The 15,718-nt window shown below is 40.0% G+C and overlaps 1 protein-coding gene across 3 annotated transcripts in view; it reads right to left on the bottom strand.

The window, feature by feature from the left end:
* ppargc1b (peroxisome proliferator-activated receptor gamma, coactivator 1 beta) overlaps positions 1 to 15,718 on the bottom strand; it is a 132,552-nt gene that overhangs the window by 11,973 nt on the left and 104,861 nt on the right. The window contains exons 3-9 of one of the 3 annotated variants that reach the window (XM_078411562.1): positions 13,538 to 13,729; positions 11,748 to 11,870; positions 9,514 to 10,891; positions 8,031 to 8,070; positions 7,722 to 7,795; positions 5,147 to 5,996; positions 527 to 623 (exon numbers count right to left, since the gene is read on the bottom strand). In XM_078411562.1, the coding sequence (XP_078267688.1) occupies positions 527 to 623; positions 5,147 to 5,996; positions 7,722 to 7,795; positions 8,031 to 8,070; positions 9,514 to 10,891; positions 11,748 to 11,870; positions 13,538 to 13,729 (2,754 nt within the window). Of the gene's footprint in view, positions 1 to 526; positions 624 to 5,146; positions 5,997 to 7,721; positions 7,796 to 8,030; positions 8,071 to 9,513; positions 10,892 to 11,747; positions 11,871 to 13,455; positions 13,730 to 15,718 lie in introns of those variants that run through there. The other 2 variants (XM_078411564.1, XM_078411563.1) reach the window with 2 other exon arrangements.

Here is a 15,718-nt window from a genome sequence, read left to right as displayed (position 1 = left end):
GGGTTGGAGACTTGGAGGATAATACAGACCCATCTTCTTGGTTAGGTTGAGAAACTAAGAGTGTGATTGGGGTTTCCTTCTGCAAAATAGCAGCTAACTTTCTGGCTACCTCACAGGAAAGTTGGGGTGATGAAATAGGCAGCCGGACTTCTGTCAGATCCAAGGTGAGTGATATCTGAAGTGATTTAAGGGAAGTAAATTTTTGGCAGATGCAGGACATCAGTGTGGCTGACATTACAAAACAGGGAAATGGACACGTCAAGATCTTTCCAGTTCAATTTGGGGAAGGAAAACTGAGGCACTGATCGGAATCATATGGTAGATTTTGGCATTTGATTTCCCATCATATTCAACTGTTCTCCCTACTGGCAACCTAATGAAGAAATATTCAGCACAATCAGTCTTTGTGGCTGTAACTTATTTTACTCTTCTATACTGGTAGAGATATCTTTATGGCACCCACCAGATCACGTTTAAAATAAGTGCCCAGTACCAGAATCATTGTTTTCTTCCAGGCACGACTTACCATGGCTTGATTCCTTCTATCCCTTGGATTAACATTTTTTAAGTCCTCTTCATTCCAAAATTGTCTCCCATTTAAACATTTGTCTTGCTTGGTATTCCTATGGAATTTTCAGAAAGAAAGCAAGAGGTTTAAAATACACCCATCAGTCAATCTCAAATATCACTGATAAGTTCTATGAAAGGCAGAGTGCTGGAGTAACTCAGTCAAGCAGCATCCCTGGAGAACATGGATAGGGATGTTTCAGATTGCGACCCTTCTTCAGACTGATTTCAAGGGTGGGAGGGAAAGAAAGCTAGAAGATTGGAGGAGCAGTACAGGATGACCTGCTGAGTTACTCCAGCATTTTGTGTCTTTACTTGGTACACCAGCATCTGCAGTTCCTTGTTTCTACTGATAAATCTTAAAGTGATTAGGTAACCCTGACTGGAGGACAGTCAGATACAGTGGGTTGGATGACCTGGTGGTATGGAACTAATGTCCAGCCAACTAATCTGCTAGTTCATGAAATACATTTCAAGATACAACTTACCCAAACTGGTGGCAATGAAATTTTTTTTAAAAAGCATATTTGATTAAGCAGTGATTCTTTAGGTTGTGGTTAAAGAGAAAATCAACATTTGTTACTCTGGTGTTTAAAATGACACAGTGCACAACTCGACTACAATTTGTTCACATCCTGTATCTGGAATGCTACATTGGGTGTGAGGTGGAGTTTAGAACGGGGTAGAGTGGGAGGAGATGATAGGAATGGTCCTACACCTCTCCTGTGGAACCCCATTGTTCAGGATACAAAAGCAGCATGTTATCAGTACTCTTGGAAATATATCTCATCTTAAGTCAGGAAGGGGAAAAACTTGGAAAATTAAAAAGCTGGAATACCATGAACATGTGATTTGATAGATATAGTGACATTAAAAATATGCCATCAGAATCGAGTTGGGCATGTCATTTGTTGCATGTATTATATTTTAAAATGATAGATTGTTCACTATATTCTATTTCAAATTTAATTGAAAAGCTCTATTTCAACTGTCTCGCGTAGGCTTTTCATCTTAAATAACTGTAACACTTGTTACATTTTTGGATGGTGCAGTGAATGGAATTTACAATGATAAATTGCTGTCGTGTATGAGCCAACATTTTTCGGTCAGCAGTGAAGCAATGGCACTCCGCTCCTGACTTTGAGGAAAGCTGCCCATAATGATCCAGTAATCTCTGTGGTGTGCATTTCACCTTTCCTGACACGATTGGTCAACAGAGCCAATGTGGCCAACAGACAGGTTTGGCAGCTAATCAATCACATTGAAGAATTCTCTCGGAAAGTGAAACAATCATAAAAAGGGCCAATTGTTTAAGTGACTTTTAAACAATTGAGGGAAAGCAAAGTGAAAGTGTGTGCCATGCACCGAGAGTTATAAATGGCTACCGTGTGGGAGGAGGCCAGATGGCTCATACTGCCAAGTAAGAATAGAAAGGCAGATTATTATCTGAATGGTGTCAAGTTAGGAAGAGGGGATGTTCAACGAGATCTGGGTGTCCTAGTGCATCAGTCACTGAAAGGAAGCATGCAGGTACAGCAGGCAGTGAAGAAAGCCAATGGAATGTTGGCCTTCATAACAAGAGGAGTTGAGTATAGGAGCAAAGAGGTCCTTCTACAGTTGTACCGGGCCCTGGTGAGACCGCACCTGGAGTACTGTGTGCAGTTTTGGTCTCCAAATTTGAGGAAGGATATTCTTGCTATTGAGGGCGTGCAGCGTAGGTTCACTAGGTTAATTCCCGGAAAGGCGGGACTGTCGTATGTTGAAAGGCTGGAGCAATTAGGCTTGTATGCACTGGAATTTAGAAGGATGAGGGGGGATCTTATTGAAACATATAAGATAATTAGGGGATTGGACACATTAGAGGCAGGAAACATGTTCCCAATGTTGGGGGAGTCCAGAACAAGGGGCCACAGTTTAAGAATAAGGGGTAGGCCATTTAGAACGAAGATGAGGAAGAACTTTTTCAGTCAGAGAGTGGTGAAGGTGTGGAATTCTCTGCCTCAGAAGGCAGTGGAGGCCAGTTCGTTGGATGCTTTCAAGAGAGAGCTGGATAGAGCTCTTAAGGATAGCGGAGTGAGGGGGTATGGGGAGAAGGCAGGAACAGGGTACTGATTGAGAGTGATCAGCCATGATCGCATTGAATGGCGGTGCTGGCTTGAAGGGCTGAATGGCCTACTCCTGCACCTATTATCTATTGTCTATTGTCTATTGTCCACACTGGTTTCCCACAATAACAACTCTCCAGTTCTCAACCAAACCAGCTCTTTCTCCATCACCTGATAAATTTTCCTTCACTATATATTTATCTGTCTCCCTCTTGGAGACCATAATGAAACCTGCTGCCATCACATGTGCATGCACTACAGTACGGATTCTAAACATATGCTGCATTAAAAATAAATGTCCTTGTGTCTCTCGTAATTTTCTGCTCTGCTCCTCTAGACTTGTGACGTTGGCATTAACAGAAACATCCTCCCACTGACTGCTCTGCCGTTGCCCTTATAATTTTATGTACCTTTATCAAATCTCCCGAAGGAAAATAAGCCTCTTTAATTTACTCTTGTAACAGTGGTCCCTCATTTCATAAAACATTCTCGGAAACCTTGGCAAAATTGGTAGAGTTGTGGACAGTGAGGAAGGCTATCAAAGGATACAGTGGTATTTAGATCTGTTTCGGATATGGCCAGAGAAATGGCAGATGGAGTTTAACCTGAGCAAGTGAGAGGTGTTCCACTTGGGAGGTCAAATGTAAGTGGAAAGTATACAGTTATTGGCACAACCTTTAAATTCATTGATGTACTGAGGGGTCCAAGTCCATAGCTCCCTGAAAGTGGCAACACAATGTACTCAGAGTAGTAAAGTGGGTGTATGGTATGCTTGCCTTCATTACTCGAGGCACCGAGTATAAGAGTCAGGAAGTCAAGTTGCAGCTTTATAAAACGTTGGTACGGCCACATTTGGAGAATTGTGTGAATTTCTGTGGCACCAATTACAGAAGGGTGGTGGTTTTGGCGAAGGGCAGAGAAAAATTACCAGAATGTTGCCTTGATTAGAGGGCATTAGGTTTAAGAAGGGATTGGATAAATTTACGATTATTTTCTCTGGACTGCAAGAGGTCGAGGGAGACATGATAGGAGTACATACAATTATGAGAGGCACAGATAGGCTAGACACCCACTCCCCACCCATCGTTCCTCACTCTCCACCCATCCCAGCACCCTGCCAGGCAAGTTCCCCTGCAACCGCAGCAAATACAACACCAATCCATTCATCCGTCTTCAGGGATTTCAACAGCCCTTCCAACTGAGACAAAGGTTTACATGCACCTCCTCCAAACCTCGTCCATTGCATTCAATGATTTTGATAGGGGCTCCTCTACAACTCCTTCATTCCATACCAACCTTGGCCTTAGCCTCCTTCACTGCCAGAGTAAGGCCACATACAAAGTGGGAGAACAGTGCCTCACCTTTCTCTTGGTCTACAACCCAATGGCATGAACACATTGAATTCTCCGATTTCAGCTGCTACCCCCTTCCCCACCTCTCATTGACATTGCTTCATGTCATCCCCTGCCAGGTCATAACTTTCTTTCCATTCCCCTTGCAGCCACCTGCCAATTCCTTTTTCCTCCTCCACTTCCTCTATCTGCTTGTCTCCCAACCCTCCCTACTCTGGATTCCCTGTTTTACTTCTTCCCACTGTTCCCTTCTGTCCACCATCCCTCTGCAGAACCCTTTGTTTCTACATTTCATTTCTCACATTCCTTCCTTACCAGATTTCACCCTTCTGTCTTCGTTATTATTCACCTTCAGCCTTAGCGACTATCTCTATCCTTCTCTCCCTCGTCTGACTGATCTGTCTATTCACCCCTGGATCCACCTGTCACTTGCCAGCTCCTACATCACGCCTTCCGAACACTTCTTTCTACCAGCCACTGTTTCTCTTCATTAGTCTGAAGAAAGGTCGCAATCCGAAACGTTGCCTGTTAATCTTCCCTTCACAGATGTTGCCTGACCCACTGAATACTCCAGTAGTCAAGACTCCGGCATCTGTAGACTGCTGTGTCTCCTGAACTTATCAGTTTACAGGTTTCTGGAAGTTTTGCTAGAGGAGACTACAAATAATGTAGACTGTGCAGAAATAGGATATTACTGGTAGCCATAATAGATTTCTTCATATAACTGCCCCTAGAGGTTGTTGCAGGTTTCCTCTATTACAACAGTGAGTGCTATTTCTCACTGCATTTTAGATCAGTGTTAAATTCCTTTTCCTGCAGTAGTGGCAGGATTACTGAATGAGATGTTTCTTCGACACAAAGGTAGCTGAGGCAGATTTTGGTTGTTCCTTCATGGGTTTTATATCTGCCTCACGCATACCATTCTTATTGGGAGGGTTTACAATTGGAAACAATACCTAACTCAACAATAAACCATTCTGCATATTTTTGGAGATTGCAAAAAGGTGTGGAGGGAAGGCTGGGGAGTAGGTGGAGAAAAGGCAGGGTTAAGACAAAGCTCTTTTTGCAACGGCTCATTCTTGCTTATAACTTTATGTCTTTACTTTCTTCTGAATGACCCACCTGGCAAATTCCCTTTTCACTGGAGATCGGGATTGTGCATGTGGAGATCCAGTGATTATTTTGTGCTGTTGGTTATAGTACCTCGTTTTTTCAACGTCTAACTGATGTTCTTGAGTTTGCAAAGGGTCCTTTGGCAGTGACTGAGCATTTTTATGTAAGGAAATAGATGACGATTGAACTGGAGAACTAGTCCCAGGTTTTTTCATCCCTGTTTGCAGCTCTACATCAGAATGATAGCAGCATTCATTAGGGGCACAATCATTGTCTTCAAGTGAACTTTGTTTCACCTCATCCGTGATGGCTTCTTCAGGGTAGCCAAAGTGTTTGAATAATTTGTCTCTTATCTCTTGGTCTCTCATTGGTTTTTTATTGCTGCTTTGATCTGAAAGCTTTTTATTTATCTCCACTTTCTTACCATTCAGTCCTGGATTTGGAATGGGAGACATCTTCTGTTTCTTATCACTGTAAAGTAAATCATCATCATACTTTTCTCTTCCATTCTGATAACTACTGGAGTTTGGAAGTTCATAAAGTCTCAAAACATTTTTTTCGGTTTCAGTTTCCGACTTGTACAATTGACAATAGTCATGGTCACCAAAGCATCTGGTATACGACCTTTTAACTTTCTTGCCTTCCATCTGATTTGTGGCGACGGTGGCCTTGCTAAGGTAAGCATACAGCTCAGTTTGCTCAGGGTGTTTATTGACAAGACTTTTCGATAAAGAACTCCAGTGATTCTTTATTGGTAATTGGGTAATGGCGTTGTTAACGGACGAATCAATTTTTATTGCTGTCTTAAAAGGATCATCTCGCGTTGCTTTGTGTGGTGGTGTGGTTGGGGGTGTAAGTCCTGGAAAAAGAGTAATTAGCATTGATATCCATGTAATGATTGTTATTTTATGAACAGAAAGGAAAAGTTTCGACAATATTAATGTGAAATTTGGACACTTTAAACTTTGAAAGATGGCATGATATATTTTCCCAAGTAAAATGTGAAACAGGCACAAAAAAAATGAAACAGGCCTTTTTCTACATTCCTATATTATAATTGTAAGGTTAATAATGGGCACAGCTCCATATGACTTTGTTTGAGATAGCTCTCACTTTGCCCTACCAGAGCTGTCTCTTTCAGATGTGAAAAGCCCATCAGAAACCCATTTAATCTATATTATTCATAAACATCGAATAAAACAAACTAACACCAAGCAAAATAACATAAAAGCCTTGAGCTACACAGTAAGCTGGCATCTCACTTAAAAAAAAATCCAATATGCTGTCTGTGTCTGCAGGTAAACTACAAGCAGCCTGTGCGGTTACATTCTGAGCACAACAAAATGCATTACAGACCTGACAAAACTATGAAAAGAATGCCTCGCAGTAGCGCATCTTTTGCATTCTCAGTCAGCATGATGTAGCCATTCAAAATAAATCTGACATTTCTAAAGTTAATTGCTTTGGCCAGAAATAGAATAAACAAATTTACGAAAGAAATGTATTTAAAGAACCGCTGAATGTCGTTATTTTAGTGTTCATTGAAAACACAATTTTGAGGTAACTATCTAAATCAATGACAAAGGGAAAAGCAATCAAGCATGTGGCCATTACAGGCCAGAATCCTGAATATTTTTGTATTCTTGCAATCTGTGCATGAGGAAGTAGATGCAATATGCTGCTGTCTTGCCCTGACTTGGGTGCCATAAAATATTTTGACTTGTTACTTACAAATTACTAATCACTGATGAAATGATAGTAAGAACTTGCATACTGAATGACCCAAAGGCGTGAGAAAACATATCATTTGAATATTGAAGCCTTTAATTTGTTTGCTTAATGTGGACCCCCTATTTTAAAATTTCTGTTCCCAGTAACTGGAATTTTTCTAATTTCAAAATTCAAATTTCAATGTTTTAATGTCAAAAGGAGGTTTATATTTTTAAAATGCAATGGCCGAGGGAATGTGAATGTCGGAAAGATGCAAGGGCCACAATATGGTTGCTTCCACTTTAGCTCTGATCTCTACAAATAGTTACACGATGTGTGTTTTCGGCCCCAGATAGCCTATTACTTTATCCCTTTTTAGAACAAATTTCCTCATTTAAAATTTGGCTCCAGCTTTTTGCTAAATTTAGACTAGCGTCCAAAGCGATGCTCATGAATATTTGAAGACTGTAAAACATATGGAAAATGATCATGTTGCTCACACTATCACAATGCCATTCCCTTCCCAGCAGATACAGAAAAATAATTTACAAAGTACTTACTGAAGAATTGAGATATTTACAATGATACACTGTGGACACTCGAAGGATAAAACATGTTTCAGCACATGCTCACATTATTATTTTAAGCAGTCGTCAGATATTTAGCAAGCTCAATGGACTGGAACATTTCTATGAATGTAAGAAATTGCTTTTCCCCTTGTTTTTGAATTTAACTGCTACTTGTAAATTATATTTTCCTGCTGAAAACAAGTGTCAATGAAAAATGGTCTGGTCTAATTTTAAATTCTTCTCCCTTCTGATTCGGTGAGGATAACGCAGTGATAACACGAACCTAACTCAGATCAACCGCTTACCTGCAGTACCGCACAGTTCTACACTCAGTGCTTGTTCGAATGGTTTGTTATCAATCGGAGATTCTTTGCAATCACTGAAAATAGGAAATATGAGATGAATTAAACGATTGTTATCCTCCAAGTTACATATTAAATATACAAACTAGAAGAGCATGTAATTACATTACCAAACAGTGGCTGAAGTGATTAAGAGCTAATAAAGATGGCGGTGGGTGTTGTTTTAAGAATTCAAACTTTAAGAGCTAGTTTTAAAAGTCAGGTCGTGTTTTAAATTTGCTGAATCCTGACATAAGAAAATGCACCACCTACCTTTCAGACTCTGGACTAAGTAACAAACTTGTAGGTTTAGCTGCAAAAAATAAATGTTTATAAAGTGTCAATTACTAAAGTATTCAAATCATTCAAGTATTAGCTATTAAATACTTGATGGATATTTTTAAATAAATGATAACAATTTTCAGTCTCAGAGTATGTGTCAGAACACGGTTTGTGGTAGGAACAAAAGACACACAGACCAGGCAAAAAAAGGGACATAGAAACTATTTTAAGACACTTTAAACACACCATTGAGCTGGGCCAGAGATGAGAACAGAAATGAATTAAAAGCATTCACTTGCAGTGAAAGGATGTTCCTCATTATCCTTCAGCTGGAAAGGATATATAACATTTTATTTCAGAATTCCATTATCAACGGCACTTTGTTTTTTTGTAACTACTGTGAAACAAATTCATCCTCTGAACAGACTTGTGTAAGGCAGTTTTTTACTGGCATAAGCATCCTAGCCTCCACTGCTATGGTGTGAGGTGTACAGGTGATCTTATGATTATGTTAAAATTAGAGCTATTATTAAAATTGCTTATTCCTCATCACTTTCAGTCAATTAATGAAAATGTGAAACTTTATGTGAAACTATCATTTGAAATGCCTGAACAAACATGAAAAGGATTGGCAGTATCACATATTACATTCTGGTATATCCTCTGCCCCATAATGATGGAGGTAAATTTGTGATGCAAGTTCTTTGCACCTTTGCAACACAGAGATCTAGATTCAGCTAATTATGTTTCTGTGTAAATGAAAATACCGAATATGGTAAACCAAATACTGACATCATCAGAGGAAAATAGAAAAGTTTAATTTCTTTCATCTGGGTTTTCCAAAAAAAAATTGGCATCAATCTATTGGTACCATATCAATTTGTAGCAACCTTCCAGAAAGAAAAAAAATGTTTATTTTAAAGATTAATCAGGGAAATGTAAGGACATGGAGATGGGGTGAAAGGATTTTTAAAATAAGCATGGCAATATTATTTATACTCAAATTGATATAAGATGCGAAGTCTGCTTATATTTTTGAGCACTTCCATACCAAGTAAGTTAAAATCTGTATTAATAGAGGATTGTGGAGTTATTTTATATAACCTTAACATTTTTTTTCCAGATTAACATTAAAGAACGCAACAATCTGACATCCTGAAATAAGATGCCATCCCTTTGTATCTGAAGGGCATTCTCTATTCCCAGTAGAGAAAATGAGAAAATTAACAAGCAAAAGCCAATAGAATCATTGTAAGTAGTAATCAGCAGAGAAATGTCTCTTGAGAAAGGTAATAAAACAGTGAGAATAAACAGTCTGAAAATGATTATAAGGGTTAACTCTTTGAATTAATGAAAATGAATGTAATTTTCCAAGAGACTGCAGGAATTCCATAATAAGCTTTAAAAGTGGCTTAGGGTCATAGTTTTGTGTAATTATTAAAGAGAATGAAGCAGAGAAGCTAAACAGGATTACCTAGCTTTCTGCTAGTCTTGTTTTCTTGCATCTTGGTTTCATTTAATGGGAAGTCCTGTGCAGTGAAGGCTCGGTGGTCCTCAACTATATTAGAACATGGAACCATGGAAAGTGCAGGAAGGTCAGTAGTAAACAAACTTTCTTCATTGTTGTTCTCCTCAGTCCATTCCACATGGTTACTGGATTGCAGATACCGCTGATCATCTGGCACAATATGTGTGCCACTGCCATAGAGTTGCTGTTCAGAATAATCTACCTCAATCTCTGCCGCTCGCTCACCCCTCTCCTCCTCAACCTTCATCTGCACATCTGCTGTCCCAGACTCCTTTGGTGTTCCCTCCACATCTATTTTAGTTAAACCCCCAACTGAAGTTGACTCTAAATCAATGCTCAGGATCCCGCTAACCTGAGGGTTCAATCTCAACGAGCGCCGAACTGCAAGGCATGTATTTTCTTGTTTCTTTGCTGTATCCCCTGTTTTAGCAGCCTTGTTCTTGCAGCATTTCTTTCTGTCCTTTTTCAATGTACTGTTGATGGATTCAATATCGCCTTCCTGCTTGGGTGCCAACTGAGGCAGAACAACCTGGCTAACATCAGACGATAAGTGAGTGCAAACAAGCACAGGATATAAAGGATTGTGAAGTCTGTAAGGTTTGCTCACATCTAGTGCAATATTCTTTTCCAACAGCTCCCTCAGTATGGAACTTTTGGAAAGTTTTCTTGCATTCCTCTCGCACAAATCTGGAGTGTTCCTTCCTTGCCTAGAACCGATGTTTAACTTTAAAGAATTTGACAGCTTCTGTTTTTCTATACTAGGGAGCATCAACCTCTGCAAAGAGCAGTCATCTGTCTGCTTTTTGTTACCAGCATTGCTGTCATCACCTTGGTGATTTGTGACTAGTGGGTATTTCCTAGGCGGAAGACAATAGGTGTGCATATATTTAATAAGCTCAACTACTGAACACAATTCAGCTTCTGTGGTAAACTGAGAGCTTTTGGTCCAAATGTTGTTTGCTGATGCAACCACATCTTCAGACTTAATGGTTGCAGTGCAAGAAGCACTATGTTGCAGAATGTGCTGTCCTTGTTTGTGTTCCCCATTCCCATCATTGAAGCAATCCAATTCTTTGTTAGCACCATCATTAACACAATCATCATCAACATCACCATCGTCCTCACTCTCACCTTGCTGGTGATGTGACTGATGATGCTGTGAGGTCCACACTGGATTGCTTTGGTCTTTTTTAGGGATTTTGGAATCATCTGTTTTAAACAGGGGAGGACAGAGAGTTGAAGTCAGGTGCTTGTGCAATTCTGTGTGCGGTCGATGCTGATGTTGACAGATGCCATGTGGCTTAGTGTCCTGTGGGTCGTCCACCTTTTTTTTAACAAAACAAAGAAAGCATTACGGAGTATAATAAAGATGAAACAGCTCATCACATTAAAACATCTTCTACAGAACAGAACTTACAGAGTAAGTTGACAATGCACTGGACAGTTTCAAACGTACAAAATGCTATCTGTTACCTCATTTGTGCCTGAATAGATATAGAAATGCACCAGGCTTTCCCTAATAACCCATTAGCCCTGATATCAGTCTGAAGAAAGGTCTTGACCAGAAACGTCACCAATTCCTTCTCTCCAGAGACGCTGCCTGCCCCGCTGAGTTAAGTCAGCATGTTGTGTCTATCTTCGATTTAAACCAGCATCTACAGTTCTTTTCCTCACAGCCCTGATATTAGTTTTAAGTAATTAAGTAATACTTTTTATAACTCACGAAAAGACTGAAATAATGATTCAACAATACAAACATACAGATTGCTCATATTTATAAATAATTAGACCAAGTGGACCCATTGGGCCCAAACCTCTCCTGCATTGGTGCAGCACCCTCTCCTCCCCCCTCCCCCTCCCACCCCCCCTTCCACTCCCCCCCCACTCCATCCCCCTCAACCCCCCTTATCCTCCCCCTTCCTCCCTCCCCACCCCCCCTCCCTCGCTCCCTCTCCCTCCCTACCTAGCAGATAGATTTAAATTTAAACTGTGAATAACTTAAAAAATATAAGACTGATTTCAATGAAACTTCTTCCATTAGCGCCAAAGGGATGACGGTGAGTAAGGTGGGCCTAAAATTATCACGCTATCATGTACCATTTTGGCTGTAGTTCAGGAACAAACAAACGAGAGTTTTAGTATATAGATTATGGTAGGTGTAAAGTTCATAATCAGAATACCTTGAAAGAAGAACGACGTGATTTTGACCTTTGGTTACTGGATGCATGGCGCACCGCGTTGCTGTCTTTTTGCCGTTCATAGTTTAACTGCGCATTTTGTGGAGCCAGAAGCAGCTTCATTAACTATCAAAAAATACAAGTCAAAATATCACACCACTTCAGCGTAAATTTCATTCACAGATTTTAAAATGTGTATAACACTTCAAACTTTCTTGGTGTTAGATCTTTATAATATATACTGGGCAGAAGACTGACTGCAGAGCACGTCTTAAAAAAAACCTGCAGTAATCCTCTCGTATGAACGTCAAAGCACATCAAAGACACGAACACACTGACACTTGGTGTCTGTACTGACAGCTGCTCCTGACCCCAAACCTGATCAAAAACAGAATAAAATTGAAACAGTATATATTATAAATAATAACAGACACCAGGAAACAATATAAAAGCTATAATCGAATTTTGCATTTCAGATGACAGATTGCAAACTGTTGGCAGAATGGTTAACAGCATCATCTGAGTCATATAATTCGACTTCCTTTAACAGTAATCCAATGTAGTTACTTTTATTTTACAACCAAATTATTTCAAATTTTGATAAATTTGCTAGAATCATTTTTTCAAAAACTATCCGCAAGTCATTTTTGGCATAAAAATGATTGGTGCAAAATTTCATACTGGAAAAATTTAAGTGAATGGTCATACTCTTCTAATTTAAAAATGGGACAGAAGTTGAACGATGCAATACAAAGAGAATGTCATGTGTCATTGAACCATTGTCAAATGCATGATCTGAGTGACTTCAATGTTAAATGTAAAAATAAAATCACATTAAATGAATTATCTATATCACATGAGAATTATTTTCAATCTACCAAACCTGAAATAATTACTGGGTTATATTATGTTTAGTTTAGGCACATAATTTGATATTTAGATATTACGTAGAAGTAGAAGGGGGGGGGGGGGGGTGGGGGGATAACCTGATTGCTGTGAAAATGGCTTCCCAGCAAAATGTAACAGATTGCCAAGGCTGTTGTTCTCAGTACAGAAAATACACAACGTGCTGGATTAACTCAGTGGGTCAGGCATTATCTGTGGAATACATAGATTGGTAACATTTCAGGTCAGGACCATTTTTCAGATCCTTCTGAAGCAGGGTCGTGACCCAAAGCATCACCTAGCCATGCTCTTCAGAAATACTGCCTGACCTGCTGAGCTACTCCAGCAATTTCTGTCTCTTTTTGTAAACCAGCATTTGCAATTCCTTGCGTCTCTGATTCAGCTGGTTGTCTCTTTGTCAAATATGTCAGGTACAGTTGCAGTGAGCTTTCACAATCCCGAGTGGGCAAAAGAGAAGCAAATGGTGGAAGATGAGTGGAATATAGTGGGTTGGTAAGGTGAGAGTGGGGAAGGTCTTAGCATCTTATTTCAGATCAGCTGTTTATGGTAAAACATGGTCGGTCACCAAGGAGACAATAGAAACTTATTTGCTGACAGATTATTTAAGGAAAATGCTACCACTGTTTGTAACATTTTTAAATGAAAGGCATATATTTTATAATCTCACTCCATCCATGCATTTTGAATTTTAGCAATCTATTTAATATCAGATGTTATTATTGTTACATGCAATTTTACAAGAAACAAAAAAAAGAAACTAGCTTATCTTGCTATTTTTAAACCTGAAAATTAAAAAAATTCAGACCTTATTTTGCCTACATTATACCCATGCAGCGGGTAACCAGAGGCTCATCCAATTCCTTTTAAACAGTAGCAAGGATTCTTACTAGAGACGGTTCATCAGCCTTTGTGATGGGGGGACTGCCATCTGGTGTTGGTAAAGAGGCAGTTTCCAACAAATCAGTCACAACTCCATCTGCGAGTCCCTTGAACGCAGATAGGCTCACATCATCTACTTGGATGTCGTCCAGTGTCTCAGTAAGAGCAGCCAGCAAGGCCTTGTTTTCTTCTTCAATAGCCTGCAAGATAAAAATAGATAATACGATTGGACATATTTGCATGGAACTTGAATTCCCAATTCTGAGAATGGAGAAGTTTACGTTTTATTCTCCTTTGTCTGTAGCAAGATGAATTTCTGATCCCTTGAACGCATTTGGGATCGGAATTTAGTTTAGTTTAGAGATTTGGTGTGGAAACAGGCCCCTTAGCCCACCGAGTCCACGCCGACCAGTGATCCCCATACATTAACACTCCAGCACAGTAAGGCAGCAACTCTACTGCTGTGCCACCGTACCGCCCCATGAAGATTTAATCTTGAGGTATTCAATCTTCTGCGTAACTTCCAATCTGTTGCCTGATGGGAGTAGTACACAATGCCTATTGTCCTTGTTGTATCAATGCAGGATGAAAATAATGGCAATAAGCAAAATAGACCAACCAAAATAATTGCTCTGCTAGTTGGTGGTAGCAAACAACGCTCAAGAGACTTTCTAAGATTATTCAAAAGACCAAAACTCAGAGCTTCTTAAAATTGAAAGCATGCTCCTATAAGTAAGACAAATTGCTTGGTGTAGATTTATGTTGAGTGAATCAAATTCTACCCTACTGATCTTCTAGTAGAACTAGCTTCATGATAGGGAACAAAGGGTGGTGGTATAAGATTGTTTTATATGTTTGAAGGTTGTTGGACTGGAGGTCTATGGCTATTGTTGTGTCTCAGGGGTTGGTGCTTGTCCCATTGCAGATTCATACATCTGCTGATAACACTAAAATAGGTGATAATGTAGAGAATGAAGATGGTTATCAAGAATCACAGTGGGAACTTGATCAGCTGGGCAAGTGAGCTGAGGAATGAAAAAAAATAGTTTAATTCAGTTGTGTGAGCTGTTATGTTTTGGGAAGTCAAACCAGGGCAGAATCTTCACAGTGAACCGTAGGGGTGTGGGGGATGTTGTGTAGTTGAGGGATTTTAGAGTACAAGTATACAGCGGGTAGTCCATAGAGCTCAGAGGGCCATCGGAACACAGCTACCAGACTTGGAGGGCATCTACAACACACGATGCCTCAGAAAAGCCACCAGCATCCACAAAGACTCTTCACACCCCTGCAACAGTCTGTTCGAACTCTTTCCATCGGGCAGACGATACAAGGCCTTCTACGCCCGCACCTCCAGACTCAGGAACAGCTTCATCCCCAGGGCCATAGCTGCTATGAACCGGTCCTGCTGAGCCGGATGGCCACAACGCATAGATCAACTTGCACTTTACCCTGTCTAAAAACTGTTACAATTGTTTCGTTTCGTTGGGTTGCTGTTAATTACTTAAATTGTTGCATCGTATGGGAGGCGCATTCCCAATCTCGTTGTACCCCTGGGTACAATGACAATAAAGATATATTGTATTGTATTGTATTGTATTGTATAGTTCCCTGAAAGTGGCGTCACAGGTAGAAAGGGCTGTGAAAGTGACTTTTGACCTACTGGTCTTCATCAGCCAGCGAATGCAGCATAGAAGTTGGGACGTTATGTTACAGTTGTACAAGACATTGATGAGGTCACAACTAGAGTACTGTGTGTTCAGTTTTGGTCATCCTGCTTGAGGAAATCTGCCATTAAGCTGGAAAAAGTGCAGAGAAGATTTATGAGGATGTTGGCAGGATGCAAAGGCCTGAGCTACGGGCAGAGGTTGTACAGGCAAGGACTTTATTCCTTGGAGCGCAGGAGGCTGAAGGGTGATCTTGCAGAGATATATTCAAATCATTAGGGAAATAGACAGGGTGAATTCACAGTCTTTTTCCCATAGTAGGGGAATCAAGAACTAGAAGGCATGAGTTTAAGGAAGAAGGAAAAGATTTAACAGGAACCTGAGGAGTGACTTTTTCCAGACAAAGGATGTTTGACAATGGAACTAGCTGCTGGAGGAATTACGACATTTAAAAGTCAGTTGGACATATACATTGATAGGACATATTTAGAGAGATACTAGATCAAGAGGACCCATTGGGCCCAA

The sequence above is a fragment of the Rhinoraja longicauda genome, chromosome 14, assembly GCF_053455715.1.
Source record: "Rhinoraja longicauda isolate Sanriku21f chromosome 14, sRhiLon1.1, whole genome shotgun sequence".
NCBI classification, from domain to species: Eukaryota; Metazoa; Chordata; class Chondrichthyes; order Rajiformes; family Arhynchobatidae; genus Rhinoraja; species Rhinoraja longicauda.
This window is presented reverse-complemented; position numbering and strand designations above follow the sequence as displayed.